The sequence below is a fragment of the Psammomys obesus genome, unplaced genomic scaffold (assembly GCF_907164565.1).
Source record: "Psammomys obesus unplaced genomic scaffold, mPsaObe1.curated_primary_1811, whole genome shotgun sequence".
In the NCBI taxonomy this organism is placed as follows: domain Eukaryota; kingdom Metazoa; phylum Chordata; class Mammalia; order Rodentia; family Muridae; genus Psammomys; species Psammomys obesus.
In genome coordinates this window covers 3,485,943-3,503,119 of record NW_026596415.1, presented here as the reverse complement: position 1 = coordinate 3,503,119, position 17,177 = coordinate 3,485,943, and the positions used below count along the sequence as shown (strand labels likewise).

The following is a 17,177-nucleotide window of genomic DNA, read 5'->3' as shown; positions in this document are numbered from 1 at the left end:
GGGGGGGGGGGGGGGAAGCAGCATTACCAGGCCACAGAGGAAGACACTGCAGCCACTCCTGATTGACTAGGATCAGACCTAATTGACTAGGATCAGAAGGAAGGAAAAGAAGACCTCCCCTATCAGTGGACTTGGGGAGGGGCATGCATACAGAGTGTGAAGAAAGGGAGGGATTGGGACAGGAGGAGGGAGGGAACCAGGAGGAGGGAGGAAACCACAGGGAGGATACAAAGTGAATAAAGTGTAATTAAAGAATAAAAAATATATGTAAATCAAAGATTTCCTACAGCTCTTATGTAGCAAATACAAAATAAAGAGAAAGAAAAATAAAAAGTTGGTTGTATACAATAAAGGCCTGGTTTTTTCTTTTTAAAATGAACTTTACTGTGTCTGTACATGATGTGTGTGAGTGCAGGCATTCACATGGAAGTCAGAGACAATTTCTGGAATCTGTTCTCTCCCTCCATCATAAGCTATAAGATCAAACTCACATTGTCAGGTTCGTACAGTAAGTACTCGCCCACTTAGCCATATTGCTAGCTTGCAAATTGAATTCTTACATGAAATTTATAACTTAAACCTCCCTTCTAAAAGAACACACATGCAGCTTTACTCCTTACACACACACACACACACACACACACACACACACACACACACACACCTTTCTTCAAATTAGGATGCAAGGAAAATAAGCAGAATACATATATGGAGACTGAATGCCTATAATTAGAAGTGAGCAATAGATGCCCAAAAAACACACAATAATTCATTGTGTTCAACTCCAAATCCACCTTCTTACATATCAGTTACTCTGAATTCAGCTAGGGCATTCATTTATTTCAGACCTGGACTATCAATAATCACTCTTTTAAAAATTCTTCTGAGTTTATTAAAATGGTTGTCAAATTGCCAGCACTACTAAGATGCCTAAGTAAGTGACCCTGCAGGTTCATTCTCCTGACCAAAAGCATACAAGCTAGATTGAGACTCTTCCTGACATCTCAAAGGTCAATTCTATCTACTAAGTCATATGTTCTTGTCTCAGATCAAATACTGAGCACTGTTTTCACAGCTGGTCAAACTGAAGTAAATCAATTCCTTAAGGTGGGAGGAGGACTGTTTTCTTAATCGAAATCCAAATGCCAAATTGTAATATTCCACCTTGTAAAATACTTTCTGTATTTTCCTTGTGAAGACAATAAAAGTCTAGTTGCTCAAGATTAAAAAAACAAGAAAGAAAGAAAAAAGTAAAACTCTAGGCTTGGTGTGATGGCACACGCCTACAGGCCTTTAGCACCTTTAATCCCAGTAGGAGCACAGTACCGGCATGTAGCAAACACTAAAACAATTTGTCTCTTTCCACTATAACCCCCGGAATCTCATTTTGTGTTCACTACACAAAATACGTACCCACATAAATCTCCCTCTGGGCAGAAATGCCAAGAAGATATGTTTAGTGACAACAGATTTTATAAAGTAAAACCTCAAGTGATACACTGATGCTATGAGGCGAGAAGTATAAGTGACATACAAACTGTGTATCTATGCAATGTCCTGAAAAAAAAGGCACATTTAGCTTCCATTCTTCCTACACTAAACTCCAGAATACTCGGGCCTTTTCCAGGGTTCCAAAAAGACCAAGCTTGTCCAGATTCCAGCTCCACATAACTGTTCTTAGGGGACACTCTTACCCCCAAATCTTCCAGCACTGCCCCTTTCTTTTCTGTATGTAAGCTTCTAAGGTCATTTTCTTACGAAGGCCTTTCTGTCCTACCTACCCTCACCCTTTTATTCCCTGCCTAGCACTTATTAAGGTCTCCGAAGTGTTTGCTTACTATTTATCATCTCAATGAGAACTGGGAACTGGGATTTTTGTCTTCAGCATTAACAAGTGCTGAGTACAAAATGCGCACTGTCACTACATCAAATGCACGTCTGGAGTCTCAAAGCCGACCAAGACTCCTAAAGGCAAGCATTAAGGGAAGTGGAATTGATGAAAACACAGTATTATAGCCTTTTAAGAGTTTATATGTGCACCCCGAGAGGCCCCAACAGGTGAACGGCAGCCCAGAAAGTGTCCAAACGCCCTCTGTGCATAAACGATAAGGGGCAGCACCCTGAAAGCTCTCCATGCGGAACAAGGTCAGTGGGCGACCACGGCCCGCCGGGATAGTCCCAAGCCTGTAGCTGCTGACAAGTCAGGCCCGACTTCCCCGCGGGAGACCCGGAGCTGACCCCTCCGGCCACGGAGCCCGAGTCCCCGCAACCTCACCTGCAGGTGATCTTGAGGACGAAGAGCAGAGCACAGCCGAGCGCCACGGCCCCGCACAGCAGCTCCGGCCGCCGGTGCGCCATAAGCGAAGCTTCTCGCAACCCGCGGCGGATCCGGCCCTCCGAGGACGCCGCCGCCCCGGCCGGGCTGAGGGAGCCGGAGCCCTTGGGGCCGCCGCCGCCACCCTCGTCCTCGGCGTCGTCGCTGTTGTTGTTCCCGCCGCCGCCGCGGCCTCCGCATTCCGACATTACATGCTCCCCGTGGCCGGCTTTATACCGCCGCTGCCGCCGCCTCGGGCCCGGGGACCCGGCCCCGCACGTCGCTCCCAGCCCTCAGGTAGCTGCGCCCGCTAACCCGGACTCCCCACGTCAGCGACACTTCAGAGACGCCCCGCCCACCGTCCCAGAGTCTGCGCAAATGCCCGCTCCCCTCGGAAGCCACGCCCTTTTGGGGGTCACGCCCCCGAGCCTATGGAGTCTGCGCGGGTGCTCGCAGCACTCGCGGCCGCGTCATCCTTTCCCCGGTCCCGCCCCCTGCACAGATTCTGCGCAGGCTTGCTGTCACCCACGCCCGACACCGCCCGTCATCCTCGGACTGCGCAGGCGCAGCATCCTCGTGCCCGGAAACTGGTCGGTGATGCCTCGTAGCGCGTCTTTCCGTTGGTCGGTCTTTCCGGGTACAGTTGGGTTCAGTTTGTTCTTTGCTAGACTTCGAAGCGGTGATTGTCGCTAGTTTGTTACCTCTGCTTTTCAGAAAGGGAGGGTGGGGCACTTGTGCAGAGGCGAGAAGGACGCAGGAATGAGACGGAGGCTAGCCTGCTCCGCTCCACGGCCAGCAGCAGTGTAAAGGGGTAATAAGAGTGCTGCGTGGCTTCTGCTTCAGTTTCTGCTTTCGGGTTCCTACCTTGACTTCCTTCAATGATGGCTTATGATGGGAAAGTGTAAGCAAAATAAACCCTTTCCTCACCAAGTACCTTTTGTCCATGTTTATCACAGCAATAGAAACCCTAGGACAAGTACAGAAAAACAGCAAAAATAATTACATTCAATAAAAGAATCCAGCCATCAGCAGGGTTTCTCTGTGTAGCCGTGGCTTGGCTGTCCTGGACTCACTTTGTAGACCAGGCTGTCCTCGAACTCCCAGAGTGCTGGGATTACAGGCGTACCCCACCGCACCAGGCTGATTGTTTTTTGTTGTTTTGTTTTTTGTTTTTTTTTTTTTAAGGTAAGTAAAACATTACAAAATTGCACATGGTGTCTGGCTTACACCTGGTATCACAGCGTTAAATGCTGAGACCAGTCTAGAACATAGTAAATTATAATTTTCTCCCCAAAAGTGAGGTTTATATTGTATGACTTGTGTATAATTAATTTTCTAAACCAGGCCTGGTGGCACACACCCCTAATCCCAACTACTTAGGAAAACAAGACTGGAGGACCACTGGCTGTTCTAGATGGCAGAGTTCCAGAGTACACAGAGAGTTCAAGGCCAGCCTGGGCAATTTAACAAGGCCTTATTTGAAAATAAAAAAGGTCTTGGCTGGAGCTGGAGACATGCCTCAGTAGTTAGTGTACTGTTCTTGCAGAAAACCCAAGTTTGTTTCCCAGTACAAGTGTTCACAACTACCTGTAACTCCAGCTCCAGGTCATCTGATGCCCTCCAAGGTACTAAATGCACATGCACAAACCCACAGACACAAATAATTTAAAATCAGATGTTTTTGTAAGGGTGATGGGGAGGGGAAAGTAGCCTAGATCAAATGTTAACTTAAAAACTACCCCTTGGTGGGCTGGAGAGATGGCTCAGTGATTAAGGCTGTTCTAGAGGACCAGAGTTCAATTCCCCACACCACATAAGGCTCACAAAAGTCTATAGCTCCAGTCCCAGAGAATCTGACTGCTTTGGGCACCAGGTTGTTATGTTATACACATAACTGTAGGCAAACACCCCTACACATGGTTATCCATGCAGTCATTAGGGTACCAGAGGTGCCTCTGTCTAGCAGAATGGGGTGTGGTTTTCCCACAGCATGATCAACCTCAGTGTCCTGATAATCCAGGCTGTGACCACAAACTGCAGCATAAAATGGGCTGATTTATGCAGAAATGGAATTTTCTGGGAAGATGCAAACTGCTGAGCAGTGGGGCACAAAATGAAGAGTCTGGGGGAGGGTGGGGAAGTCCATATAGATGAGACCTCAAACTTTGTTTTCTAGTCCAGATTCCAAAGTTCAAGATAATGGACTTTTTCTCTTTGATCCTGGGATACTGAGGGTTGTTATATGTGTAAAAAGTACTCTGCTATAAAGCTCTATTCCCCAGGCTCCAATTCTTTCACCTTTAAGATTAAACAGAGCATCAGGGACTTCTCATTATATCCTATTCTCCCTGGAAAAAGTACAGATAAGAAATAAGCAAACAGAAGTGGCAGGCAGAGTGGCTTTTATCAGCAGTGGGAAAAGCAGATAAGGCCTCTGGGGTTGTATTCAGTGCAGAATGCTTGCCTAGTAATATATAAGGCCCTAGGTTCACTCCCCAATACTGGGGAGGCACTTGAAAAAGGTGTTTGAGGACTCTTAGTCTTTCCTACCTTCCAAAAGTGTCTATTCACTTGCAGCTTGCCAGACCCTTCCTGCAGCATCCCACCTCTTCAGATTCACCCTGAGGAAGTTACGGGACTTCCAGGGCCTGAGAGATCCTGCCAGGAAAAATGGTTAGGCAGGTAAAAGCACTTGTTGCATAGGCCCAGCAACTTGGATTCGGTCAACAGGACCCTGGAAAGGTGGACAGGAGTTGTTGGCAGAGTTGTGAGCCTACACACACTGTGGCATGTGCGTACCCACATACATCATGTGCATACATACACATTAATAATGAGAAAATAAAACCCCATTCACTTGGAAACCCAAGGTTGGGGGCACACGCCTGCAACTGTAACTAGTACTTGGGTGGAGGCAGGAGGATCAGAAGTTCAAAGCTAGACTAGACTGATCTCAAGCTAAAACAAAAGACATTTTGTGAGCTCAGCCTAATGATACAGGCCTATAATCAATGATAGTTACTTAGGAGGCAACGGTGGGAGAATCACTGCCTCGAAATAAAAAGTACAAACAGGCTGGAATGTGGTTCAAAGGTACATTGTCCACTTAGCATGTACGAGGGCTTCAAGCCCCAGCACCCCACATAGCAAAAATCAAACAAAACCTCTGTAAAACCCAGTTCTAAATATTCTTTGTGGAGGAAGGACCACACTGAAACTATGAAAGTTGTCTCTCTATAAAATCTTTTATTACAGGCAATATTGGTCCATACACTACACAATACCAACAATACAAGTTTAATCTTTCAAAATCATCATTTAAACAGCAAAAGACCAAGAAATAAAATATGTCAATTGATTATTTTCAAAATATTCTTGATGTACATGATCATCAGTTCCCTTATCACAGTGAAACATACAAATACAGAAAATACCCATTTAACAGATACTAACGTTAAATGGTTATTTGGCTTAAAAATTTGAGTTAAGAAAATCCTTTTTAGCAACCTACATACAGATAAGTAGCAAACTTTATTTTATCAAATAAATTCATTCCACTAAAACACATAAAGAATTTCATCCATCATGTATTCTGATCCCAGCGTATACTGATTCTCTCATGGCCATGGTTCTTATCTCAGAGAGTCATCCTAGTAAGCCTTATCCTCTTCCCCAACACAACTCATCCAAAAGTTGTCCAACAGACAGCAACCCGGCAGCAAGTCACTTCGCCATCTGATGCCAGTGGCTCTGAGAGAGCTGGGCCAGGCCTGTCAACAGCCATTTTCCTATCTACTGTGGGTTGCTGCTCAGGAGGAACAATAGATGCCAATCATGCAGAAAATCTGCGGCTCCTCTGCTACGTGCCTTTCAACACTTCCAAGTTTTCTGGTCAGTGCTCTGATTGGGTTACATAAAAGCCAGCATATTACTTTAAATCTTTAAACAAAAAACTATATTTTCCAAAGTCATTATCATTTGGGGCAATTAAGTGATCTTTTCGTGCTTTCTTGAGTTTCATCTGTAGAGCCTTTCTTCTTTCTTCCCATTCATGAAGTTCAGCATTTCCATGTGCATATTTACAGCTGCTTCCTTCTGCACAAGAGCCATTCATATACCTGTCAGGAGAAGGTGGCATGGTTAGCATCCTGAAGGAAATTAGAGAAAGTGCCAGCTGGGGGAGAGCTGGCGCAGAGGTTAAGAGCACTGGCTGCTCCTCCAAAGGTCCTGAGTTCAATTCCCAGCAACCACATAGTGGCTCCCAACCATCTATAATGTGATATAGTGCCCTCTTATGTGTGTCAAGGCAGAACATTGTATACATAATAAATAAATCTTAAAAGTGTCATGATTCTGGAAATCATGTTCTTCCCTAGCTGTGTGACAAACCTGTATACACCTTCCCCTCTTTTTTTTTTTTTCTGCTGGGGATAAAGCACAGGGCATCCTGCCTACTAAGAACATGTTCCTTCTAACCATTGAGCTGCATCCAGACCCAGTTAAGAAACTTAAGCCTGGGAAATAAAATTTTTATTAGGCACAACAGAGAACTTAGTACTGTAAACTAAAAGTAGTCATCAGAAAGTCATCAGCATGTGGGAGGCAGAGGCAGATGGATCTGAGTTTAATGGCAGCCTGGTCTACAGAGTGAGTTTAAGGACAGCATAAGCTATATACAAAGAAACTCTGTCTCAAAACAACAAAACAAAGTAATGTGTAGAGGAATTTTAATTAATCTCTGCTCTAGCAAGAGATCACATCCAAAGACCTTCTAGGTCTGTGTAATCCGGCTGGAATGCAAGCAGATCTGAGTTCAAGGCCAGCCTGGTGTAGAGTAAGTTTCAGGTAAAGAAAAGCTTAGGTCCAGATGAGGTGGCACACACCTTTAATTCCAACTAATGAAGGTAAAGTTAATTCATAGAAGAAAACATCCATGTTTGAAAGTGATGTCTAACTGAATGGCAGAAAAAAGTCATGAATCAGAGAAAGATTTGACAGAATTGGATACACCCAACTCTCTCACAAAAAGAGAGAAAAGGGAAGCTAATTAAGGGGTAATGGAGAGAGCGAAGGTGGGGGCAGTTTTACTGGGACAGTAATAGACAGGTTGCAGAGAGAGAACTCAGGTGAAGACCGAATGAGCCAGAGAATGTGAAGGAGCCAGGAAATAAGAGTACATTGCTTGAGGCCAAACAGAAATTTTCAGAGGCGGAGAGAAAAGCCACATTGAATAAGTTAGCCTGGAGAGGAGTTTGAGCCAGAACAGCTGAGTTGAATCGGCCAGCTCTGAGCTCAGAAAAACCAAGAAAGGGTGAGCTTATTAAGCAGTAAGTCTCAGAAGAGGAAAACATTCTAGGCTACGTTAGATTGTATGGAGGCTAGAAGCTTCTAGGACTAGGCCTACACCTAGGTTAGCAGACGAAGGCAGGAAAGCTCTAAGACAACGACTGAAGCAGGTGAATAAAAGTTCCTTTTACAGTACTGACTGGGACTAGGGGTACAGTTCAGTGGTAAAGTGCTTGCCTGGCATGTGGACACCCGAGGAGGATCACTGGGTGGCCTCTCACTGAAGCCAAGATAGACTGGTGGGAAGCAAGCTCCAGCAACTCTCTGTCCTTGCCCTTCCTACAGGCAAAAACATGGCTGCCTTTTTACATGGATTCTAGGGGTTTGAATCCAGGTCCTTATGCCCAAGCGGTAAGTTGTTGCAGTATATTTGATCATGTTGTCAACCCTGAGGTTCTGTTGTCTACTGAAAACAACAACAACAACAAAAACTGTTTTCTAGTTGTAGTGTGGCTCAGCCCTAACAAACCTTTAACCCAAGAGCTTTCTGTTTGAAGATTGTAAACAGGGTTAAGTAAGTCAACCATAGGTCAAGAGGTGGAGCAAGCAACCAGCTGACAAAAAGGAAACAGGAAAAAAACAGAGAGTAAGAAAATGTCAGAAAGATGGCTAGAAGGACCCACAAGAAATAGAAGGAAGGGACATTCACTTTCAGGTTTTTTTTGTTTTTGTTTTTGTTTTTTTTTTTGAGAAGACATAGGGAAGGAGGACTCCTTCTTTTTGGGGAAGCGGATGAGTAGGAAGGCCAGCTGGGTGCTCCCCCCTGCTCCTCTGAAATAGCAGGCTTTCACACCAGCATCTGGCTCCCAAGTCTTTATTTAGATCAAATGATTGAAATTTTCTTAAAAACAACTGTAAGCAGTGCTCATACCTGCTGGACCACCTTCCCAGCCTCAGGTTAAGGGAGGGGAGTTAAAAAGATTTTAAGGATCCTAAGATTTTTAAATTTATCAAACTGACATCGGTGGTGCACTCCTTTAATCCCAGCACTAAGGAGACAGAGGCAAGAGGATCTTTTTAAGTTTGAGTCCAACCTGGTCTACAGAGTGAGTTTCAGGATGGCCAGGGATACACAGAGAAACCCTGTCTCAAACAAAACAAAACAAAACAAAATTCATCAAACAAGATTTTTTTTTTCTTATAATGTTGGGCCTTGTGCATGCTATACCTCTGAGCTGTATCCTTAAGCCAAATGCTCTGAATTTAGAAATTAAATACAAACAATATTTTTGTTTTGTTTTGTTTTGTTTTGAGACAGGTTTTCTCTGTGTAGCCCTGGCTATCCTGGAATTCACTCTGTAGACTAGGCTGGCCTTGAACTCAGAGATCTGCCTGCCTCTACCTCCTGAGCGCTAGGACTAAATGAGTGCACCACCACCTGGCTAATACCTGCGTGTGTGTGTGTGTGTGTGTGTGTGTGTGTGTGTGTGTTAATATGCCTGAGTATGTATGCATACTATGTGCATGCAAGTGCCTACAGATTCCAGAAGGGCATGTCAGATCCCTTGGAACTGAAGTTCCAAGTGACTGTGAGCCACTTGATGTAATGAAAAGCAGACCTGAGTCTTCTGCAAGAGCAGCAGGTGTCATGACTGCTGAGCCATCCCTCCAACCCAATGCTATATTCTAAATTTAGATTTAAAATATAACTTAAAGGTCACCTTTAATTTGATGAACATTTATTGTGACAAAAAGTCTAAGAATCCACAGATGGTAGAGGTAGGTATGCCTGCATATGCCTTCAAGGGCCTGCAAGAGCACAGTACCATTGCAAGGCTCTACCACCCAAATCCTACTGTGTTTGCAGACACAATGACCACAGAAGTACCACGAGATCAGCTATCTTCACAGAGAGCCTGAAGGGACCTACATACCTCTCACAAATACTGAAGTACCCGGTGGGGAAGCGGTGCTGCCAGCAGTACTGGTCATCCTCAGTGTGGAAAACCTTCTCCTTGTGCTTCTCAGAGGAGATATGGCCTTGCCATTGCTTCTCACTGTTACAGTTCTTCCCACACATCCAGCAGTGGAAGTCCACCTAAAGGGTACAGGAAGATGTGCTGCCTGAGAGCCTGTCCCTCCCACTGCTGCCTGAGCTTAATTCAGGCTCCACTCTTTGGAAGTGACAAGGGGACATATAACCCAAAACCAAAGGTAGCATCAGCACAGAACCAACTACAGTAGGGGAACATAAGCCAACACAAGAAGCTGAGGAGTGGCTGGGTCCTGTACACATCCAGTTAAGTTCTGGCAAAGGGGCCAGAGAAGCTGCTATACAAACAATACCATTTGAAAGGCAGCATGTATTCTGGGCAGCATTAACACCCTGAAGAAAACCAGGACCTGCACAAGGCCAGAGCAGGCCAGCTCTAGAAGGACCAGCAGCAATTCTACACGAGTGAGCCCCAATTACACCAGATTTGTACCAGGTACCCAGAATGTAAAGAGCTGGCTCTTTAAGCACAGAGCTACACATCATAGAGACGTTTAAGTACTATGAGAGATTCAACTTCACATGTGTCAAGAGCAGAGACACAGACAAGACTAGGACAGACAGCCCTGCAGGGGTAATGGACATGGGTGGGATGTAATGAAGAATGCAAGAAACAGTGGCAACAGAACACACACACTCCTGCCAGGTGCTAAAAACACCAGGCTGAGGCAACAGAACACACACACTCCTGCCAGGTGCTAAAAACACCAGGCTGACTACAAACTACATAACTACATAATAATGGCCAGGCATGGTGGCTCACACCTATAATCCCAGTGCTATGGAGGCTGAGTCAAGAAGATTGCTCAAATTCAAGATTAGCATGGGCTACAGAGTGAACCCTATGCCTTTCATTTAAAGAAAAAAAAAAAAAAAAAGGCACATCACTCATATATAAACATAGCATGGAAAAATATCCCAGCCTAACCCCCTGGATCTGGTTTCCTCTCAGAAGAACAGACACACTTCCAACTTTATTTGTAGTACTTACTATACAGACACAAGCATTAACATCAGTTAACATGGAGTGATAGGCTCAAGCTATTCATGTTGCCTTTACTTTTTGCACAGGTCTAACTATGGAGCCCTGGCTGACCTGGAACTTACTATACGAGGCTGGCCTTGAACTCAAGAGATCATCTGGCTCTGACTCCCAAGTGATGACATTAATGGTGTGTACCATCACTTGTGGCATTTTTGGCTTTTGAGACAGGTTCTCATGTAGCCCAGAATGGCCTCCAATTTGCCAGGTATCCAAAGATGACCTTGGATTTCTGGTCCTTCAGTTCTGACCTCCAAGAGTGCTGGGATTACAGGCATGCACCATCACAACCAGTTTATGTGATGCTGGGGAATAAACTCAGGGTATTATGGATGCTAGGCAAGGACTCTACCAACTAGGCTACATCCCAACCAATCTTCTTTATGTTTTTGAAATTAAGAATTCAAGCAATAATGTTTCAAGGAGACCTAAGCTAATGGCAAAAAAAGCACAAAAGAAAGAAGAGCAGAAGGAGACAGGCTGCAGATGACAGAAGGCGGCTCTGGAGATGGTGGGAAAGGAAAATGCCACACAGGCAGCCCTGAAGTACAAGTGAGTGCACAATGGTACTTACAGTAATCTCAGCATAATCTGTTGGCATGTGGATCTGTTTCCCATTGTCTTTGTTAGAGTGACTGGCTACATCATCACTTTTCTCACTTCTTTGATTCTTCAGCCAGAGTTCATAAAATTGTTCTATATCATGTACTGAAGAAAAAAGAATTGTGTTCAGCAACAACCACAAAATGCCAAATACATACACAAGCATGTATATTTCCTATCAGTCAGTATATTTTCAAAACAGATGTGACGCACACCAACAGTTGGGAGGCAGAGGCAGGCAAATCTGTGAGTCTTGAGGCCAGCCTAGTCTACAGAGCAAGTTCTAGGACAGCTAGGGCTACAGAGAGAAACCCTGTCTCAAAAGACCAAAAACCAACTCTTGTCCCCTAAAACAAAAAATTAAAACTGTAGTAAAACTATTTAGACTCAAAAGTGAAATATTGTCTGAAGCTCCTCTCAAACTCCAATCTACATAATGGGTCACAACTGAAGTGATCTTGTTTACAGTCACAGAGGATCTGGGCTATCCTAGGCAACTTTTAAGGAGGATGCCTATTATATGAAGGATAAAGAACTACAGATTCACACCCAAATGTGACCTAACCAAACCACATCAGATGTCAGCTTCAACACCAAGGAAGCTGTGGTCATGTTTCCAGCCAGCATCAGCAGCACAGCTAGAGCTGCATCTGAAACTGTGCAAGCTGCTTGCTATACTCACAGAGAACTAAACTTCACAAACATCAAGGATAAAGAACATGAACTTACTTTTGTTATCCTTCATGTAAGTCCACACTTCTCGTTCCTCTTGACTATGAGCAAATGAACAGTTGCCAACATACTGACATTTTTTTCCATTAGCAATATGGTTGCAAAGCTGTGTGGAGGGGAAAAAAAAAAATATATATATATATATATATATATATATATATATATATATATATATATATATATAAATAATATATGTGTATATATATGCATGCACACATGCACACACACACACACACACACACACACACGAGTGCATACACATATACACTAAAGACAGGGCACTGCTTAGTATAACTAATTTTACATTAAAGCCAAGCAAGTTTTATTACCAGTGCTAATTCTTAGCAGTACAAATTTTAAGATTAATTCTATTCAAATGGATCATACATCCAAAATACATGATAGCAAACATTTCTATTTCAGAACATCTCCCAAAGAAAGTGAAGCACAGAAGAAGGGAGTACAGATTATCTACAAAATCATAAATGGGGGATCTCTCTCAGCTCTGCGGTGAACATCTTGATGCCCTCCTGTCTGGTGGCTCCTACTCTCTTCCCATAATATTCAGGATGCCTAAGTCAGGACTGGGAACAGAAAAGATTGCAGTTTATTCTAAAGGTTACTAGACAGAGCCAGGAAGCTTCCCGACTCAAAGTGCCAATGACCCTACACCCAGAGTTCATCTTAACCTTCCACTAGATACAGTGTATCTGAAGACACTTACTAACATTAACCAGGTCAGGGAATTAAGAGGCTTTCAAACAGCACTCCTCTGGTCATGTGAAATTTTTAATTATTTATTTATTATTTATACAGTACTCTGCTTCCATATACACCTGCACAATAGAAGAGGGCATCAGATCTCATTATAGATGGTTGGTTATGAGCCACCATGTGATGGCTGGGAATTGAACTCAGGACCTTTGGAAGAACAGTCAGTGTTCTTTATCTCTGAGTCATCTCTCCAGCCCAGGTTATGTGAAATTTTAATTAACAATGGAACAAGGAGGCACCAGAAAAATGAACCTGAAAAACCTCCATTGCCAAGAAAGCTCATTCCTAGGTCTCACCAGCTGGCTGGCTGTAATGCTAACTAGGCTATGTTTGCTCTTCCCCAGGAACTGGCCTTTCCCACTACTTACCTTACAGAACAGTAAATGTTCAGCATCTGCTTTTGCAAAACTCTAAAACCACATTTTCTCCTGGGGTGAAAATCTCCCCACATGAAAACCTATATGAGGTCAACAGTCTATTTAATAAGTCAGCTTCATCATTCTTTTTGTTTTCTTTTGTTTGAGACTTTGAGACAGGGTCTCTTTATGTGTATCCCTAGCTGGCATAGAATTTGCTTGCTATGTATACCAGGCTAGCCTTAAACTTGTGGTGACTCTCCTGCCTATGCCTTCTGAGTGCTAGAATTACAGTTGCCACTCCTGGCTTACCCAGTCTTTAAAGATAAGGAACAGGAGGTACAAGGAACAAGACACTGAGCTAGGTTTCAAAAAAAAAATCTCCTAACACACTACTGTACCTAAGGCATAATGATCCTTTACAAGATAGGAAAATGAAGCCAAGTAATGTAACAAGGTCCTCTTCCAAAAGAAGAGATTTTTCTACCTCCTCACAGTCTCTATAACATGTATGTGCACACACACGCAGGCATGCATGTGCATAATCTATTCTAGGGTTTTTAGCAACATCTAACATGGTTGGGGGAAAAGAATCAATAAAGCTACTGAAATGTTATGTTATGATAGATTCAAGATTAAAGGAAAATCAACAGTCCTGGTCAGCGGCCTCAGGAACCATTTATTTGTTTTGGCAGTACTGGGAACTGAACTCAGGACCTCAAACATGCTAGGCAAGTATTCTATCACTGTAACTGTTGTTACAACAACAGTTGTAACAAAGCCCAGTTGCTCTGTTTTAGCCAAGTCTCTAATACACATACATCCGCATCCTTTAAAGCCCACTAAATCTCTTTCCTTTCCATAAAAAAAACCTGTCTAATTCCACTTTAGATAAAAAAGATCACTGCCTTGCAAACACTAGCATTGTGATTTGCACTAAGTTTTACAAAGCTACAAGGTGATGCAAAATTCATGTTTCCTCTACTTTCCCCAGTTATTCAGAGGGCAGCTCACTACAAGAGGACCTTGTGCTTTGCTCCTCTGTTGAGACAATCTGTCATTTCCATCCTGGGGACAGAAAGCATTATGGATTGTCAATACCCCACCTGTCCCTATCTGTTAGCTCACACTGTGATACCTCTGGACTCTCCCACATACTGCCTTGTGAAAAGCAAAGTCCACATACAATAATAAGTGACCTGGTCTGGTTACCATTAACGCCCTCTAAGAGTTGCCTCTGCATGAGTGAAATGCTACCTTCATGCTAAGTTGGTCTGGTGTTCTCTTCCCTAGAGGTGTGCATTGGTGGCACTGATATTTTCTTCTGGGCTACCTTAGATCTTTGAGTGTCTTTTGTGTGTGTGTTGGGGAGGGGGGGGTCAACACAGAGTTTCTCTGTGTAGCCCTGGCTGTCCTGGAATGAACTATGTAGAACAAGCTGGCCCTGAACTCACAAAGATCCACTTGCGTCTGCCTCCCAAGTGCTGAGATTAAAGCCATGTACCACCAATGTCTGGCATATTTGAGAGTCTTTTAGCTTGTATTTCTTGTTGTAGTGAAACAACCAAGATACATTAAGAAAAATGTAGGAGTGAATTCATCTAGCATCACTGACAATACACAAAGCCCTGAGCTTCACCTCAAACTGAAACAAAATAAAAGGAAATCCTCATTCCCTCTAAAAAATAAATTCTTAGAAAAATTAAATTATGTCCATAACTTTCCTTAACTCTGGAAAAGTTATCTATTTACCCTAAGTTACCTATGAAGTACCAATCAATATGAAAACTGTTAGAGTCACAAACATACACCAAAGGGCAAGGAAGAAAACAAAATAGCTTCAATTTCATTACAACTGATGAGCAGTACTTAAAAGGGCTTTAGCTTCAATCTGAATTAACACTACTTCCTAATAAATGGAAATGCCTAATTTTAAAAAGTGGCTTAAAAATTACGTATGTACATCAAACTGTAAAGGCATTTGTTTCTTTGTGGGGAGAGGACGGATGTTCATCCACTTCTTACGTTCAAAAGACATCGCTCTCATCGCACGACGTTCTTTGGTCCACCTAAAAAAGATGGAGTTCAGAAAAAACACTCGCGCAAAAACAAAGCATAAAAGGAGAGGCACAGAATGTGTACCCAAAGGACCAGAGATTTCTTCTTCTCACCCCTCTAAGAGATGCCTTACGAGTCTACTGTCTCACTTTCCCTCAACATTTATCAGCATTCATTACAAATCCTAAACAAAGAAAGTGAGAGAACTGAAGAAAACACTATTTACGAAATATCAGCTATTATATCCTTAAAAGCCTCTTTCCTTTTGCTTTGTTATCATATCTAATTATTGACTTTTCAAAGTCCTGGTCTCCTTTCTCACACGCATGACCACACTCTATGGAGCGCAGTGACTGACAAGGCAGCCACACATACTTACGAGTGTTGTGCTTTGGCACTGCAGTACTTTCTGTTCTTGTCTGGTTCAATGACTTGGCCATTTCTCAGACACTGAGCACATACAAACTTTATTTCCATGTTAAGTAATCCAGGCATTATTTGATTGCCAAGTACCTTAAACAATGAAAGATCAGTTATAATAGAAACCACTTTTCTAAAAACAGAATACTAGCTTGGTGGTGATAGAGCATGCCTTTAATCCCAGCACTTGGGAGACAGGCAGTCAGATCTCTGTGAATTTGAGGCCAGCCTGGTCTATAAAGTGAATCCAGGATAGCCAAGGCTACACAGAGAAACCATCACACACACACAAAAATCCCACCATACTATATCAGCATACGTTTTGTACTACCACAGCTTAGTTGTCTAGCTATATGACTCGACAAATGTATACACATACACACATATGCTGATAATCTAAACCATGTGGAATATGCAGAAGGATCTGAAAAAATGATTACAGATACCAAACCTCAACTGACAAAAGCTAGTTTTCGAACTAAGTGGTTTTTGAGTGGGTCAAGGAGGACGATGGATAAACAAGTTAAACCAAGTAGGACACAAAACTCCAAAACATAACCCATCTCCCTAACCAAGAATTACCAAAGCCCAAGACCCACTGTTTCTTAAGTGAGCAAAACAGGAAATCCGTGTCCTACATCAATGGCAGGTATTATAGGCTGCCATTTGCTTTTTTATGGTAATAAACCAAACTGCAAATTTCACAGGGTTACTCAACTGAATAAGCATTAAGTAAATGACTGCAAGTATAAACCTGAGTCTATCGTCAACCTAACACCAACTAGGTGACTACAAAAAGGCACACAACTCACAAATTCATACCTGTGCTCCAGGCATGCTTGCTTCTAAGCTTTTCCAATACTGTTCAGATTCTAGAGCAATAACATCATGAGAGATACCTAGGAAACACACAAGTTCTCTAAAAGACACATCACAGTAACCCACCCATCTGGTCTCAGTCAGAGTAACAGAATCCTTAACTCCCCAGTTCTCAGGCAGCCTGATTCCATTAAGGATGAATGTACATTGCATCACATATTTCAAATTAGAGTATTTACAAGCATGGCTCCTTATGTCTTCTAAGGAGTCCTTTTCCCACTCTTAAAATCCATGTTCTCTCTCTATATATATATACATATATATATAGATTTGTATCAACAATTAACTGCATGAAACCACATCCAAGATAGGTAACTCTTAAAAAAAACAAACATTATAGGAGCCAAGCAATGTAGCCCAGTCCTGTAGTCTCAATTGCTAAAGAAGCTGAGGCTGGAAGACTCCTTGATTAGGTCAGCCCAACAACTTAGTGATGACCTATCTGGCATGAACAGTCAAAAAGAACAAAAGATAAAGCTTAGTTGCAGAGAGCTTGCCTGAAGTGCAGATGGCCTAAATTCAATCCCACTAGCGAACTTGAGGGATGAGCTGCACAGTTCCATTTCATTACATGTAACGTATTTACTGTGTGTGCATGCAAGTGGAGACCAGAGGGCAAGTGCAGAGTCAGTTCTCTCCTTTCACATGGAGTCCAGGGAT

The 17,177-nt window shown here is 43.0% G+C and overlaps 2 protein-coding genes across 5 annotated transcripts in view; both read right to left on the bottom strand.

Moving 5' to 3' along the window:
• The window catches only part of Txndc11 (thioredoxin domain containing 11), a 62,664-nt gene extending 60,010 nt beyond the window's left edge, over positions 1 to 2,654 (bottom strand). For both annotated transcript variants that reach the window (XM_055597790.1, XM_055597791.1), the window contains exon 1: positions 2,276 to 2,654. In XM_055597790.1, the coding sequence (XP_055453765.1) occupies positions 2,276 to 2,523 (248 nt within the window). In that variant the 5' untranslated portion in view covers positions 2,524 to 2,654. The remainder of the gene's footprint in view (positions 1 to 2,275) is intronic.
• A 2,886-nt stretch (positions 2,655 to 5,540) lies between these two features.
• Positions 5,541 to 17,177, bottom strand: part of Zc3h7a (zinc finger CCCH-type containing 7A) — a 39,789-nt gene continuing 28,152 nt past the window's right edge. For all 3 annotated transcript variants that reach the window (XM_055597718.1, XM_055597720.1, XM_055597719.1), the window contains 7 exons: positions 16,461 to 16,537; positions 15,598 to 15,731; positions 15,124 to 15,229; positions 12,028 to 12,136; positions 11,270 to 11,403; positions 9,535 to 9,698; positions 5,541 to 6,432 (listed from right to left, as the gene is read on the bottom strand). In XM_055597718.1, the coding sequence (XP_055453693.1) occupies positions 6,243 to 6,432; positions 9,535 to 9,698; positions 11,270 to 11,403; positions 12,028 to 12,136; positions 15,124 to 15,229; positions 15,598 to 15,731; positions 16,461 to 16,537 (914 nt within the window). In that variant the 3' untranslated portion in view covers positions 5,541 to 6,242. The remainder of the gene's footprint in view (positions 6,433 to 9,534; positions 9,699 to 11,269; positions 11,404 to 12,027; positions 12,137 to 15,123; positions 15,230 to 15,597; positions 15,732 to 16,460; positions 16,538 to 17,177) is intronic.